Source organism: Diaphorina citri, unplaced genomic scaffold (genome assembly GCF_000475195.1).
Source record: "Diaphorina citri unplaced genomic scaffold, Diaci psyllid genome assembly version 1.1 scaffold11825, whole genome shotgun sequence".
NCBI classification, from domain to species: domain Eukaryota; kingdom Metazoa; phylum Arthropoda; class Insecta; order Hemiptera; family Psyllidae; genus Diaphorina; species Diaphorina citri.
This window is the reverse complement of record NW_007389196.1, coordinates 1-1,583: the sequence shown is the minus strand read 5'-3', so window position 1 is coordinate 1,583 and position 1,583 is coordinate 1. Positions and strand designations below refer to the sequence as shown.

The 1,583-nt window shown below is 38.7% G+C and overlaps 1 protein-coding gene across 1 annotated transcript; it reads right to left on the bottom strand.

Annotated features, from left to right (window-relative positions):
• Nucleotides 1-304: 304 nt before the first annotated feature.
• On the bottom strand, nucleotides 305-1,360 carry LOC103522838 (apyrase-like). The gene has a single exon (XM_008487927.3). The coding sequence runs from the start codon at nucleotides 1,358-1,360 to the stop codon at nucleotides 305-307; it is 1,056 nt and encodes a 351-aa protein (XP_008486149.1).
• Between the last annotated feature and the right edge of the window lie 223 nt (nucleotides 1,361-1,583).

Genomic DNA, 1,583 nt, shown 5'->3' with positions numbered 1-1,583 from the left:
TCTCCCTCTTCCCATTAGGGCCCTGGAACCAGATATATTGGACATTACTTCAGGGCCCTAATGTCGGCTCACTATGACTTCAGGGCCCTCCTCCCATCTTTCTCTTTGATCTTTAAGATTTCTGTTATCATTTGATTTATCTTGTTCCATTCCTCCTGTCCTTCCAACATTTTCCCTACTATATTATCCGGGGTTAGTAGGTATCTTGCAGGATTTAGATTTTTATTTAGAAAATAAATAAGAACTTTCTTAAGTAAGTACATACATGCCCACCATCATCATTTAGTCGTTATATCTAAGATTTTTATTTGATGGAACAAATTATTAACATAATAGTTGACCAGAATGTTAGTAAAGTCTGCGATGACGGCATCTGAAGGTGTGCTGAATTTGCTACTCTGTATTCATCATCATCTGCAGTATAGTTGAGAATAGGATCGTAAGGGTGGATAAACTCCATACCTTCAAATTTATCCGTATTAGAAATCAATGTATCTTCAAGTAATATCTCCCCCTCTAACGTGAAAGCAGTAATATGAGTCATGGAGGAAGATCTAGACTCCATCGTTTTCAAAGCGATTATGATCATATCATTTGATCCTGGCAAAAACTTAAAACTAGAGAATCCCTGAGTAGGAGATAATTTCCCTACTCGGACTTTATGGAAGGTTTGGAAATAATCATCTGTACTTATCAAGATATTGGACCCTTTCCTGTCATAAGTGTCTGCGGAGTACGCTTCATAAGAACATTTCCTTGGTAGGAAGAACCATTTCTTATGCATTTCACTCCAACACACAGCTTCATGAGTAAGATATCCTACACAGCCAGAGCTGTTCTGAACTCGGGCATAATTTTCAACCCAATTTACATGGCGTACCTCACCATTAGGTCCAATTACTTTTACCCATTGGGTCTCATGTATTGTACGTGGGTTTCTAGAATATCCATTCAGTGTTCCATGACTGCCTACGATGAGTCTGTTACTTTTTACAGTAGCCCATTCTGACTTGAATCCTTTGTTCATTTTCCCATCTCCAGATGCTAAGATAACCCAAGGATAGATATCTCCGTTTTCTATTTTGTAGACAATGCCAGACTTGTCATCAAATGCAGTGAGGACAGCATCATAGTAGATGAGTTCAGACAACTCCATGCCACGACCTCCTAAATTGAATCCAGACGTCAATACTTTGGTATTTCTCCTATCAAACTCAACTGATAAATGTCGAGACCTCTCATCCCATATCAGTTTTCCTCGGACGAACTTACTCTCCCAAGAGTCGGGTGTGTATCTGGATTTGGATTTCTCATCGTTGTCTGAGATAATACCTATTATGAAATGATGCTCGGTAGGCATATTGGGATTGTAGTTTCTGCTGTTATAGTAATTATTACTGCCCACATTCTGAAATCAAACAAAATATAACATTCACTCTCTATGTACGAGACTTTTCGATCCGAGTCGATCGATCACCTTTATTCTTCTTGTCAAAGCACACTCTATTACTTTCTCAAGGTTCAAGTCTTACCTCTGCCTTTGAAAAACGGAGTTTATGGAGTGTAGTTATCTGAAGCTTCTT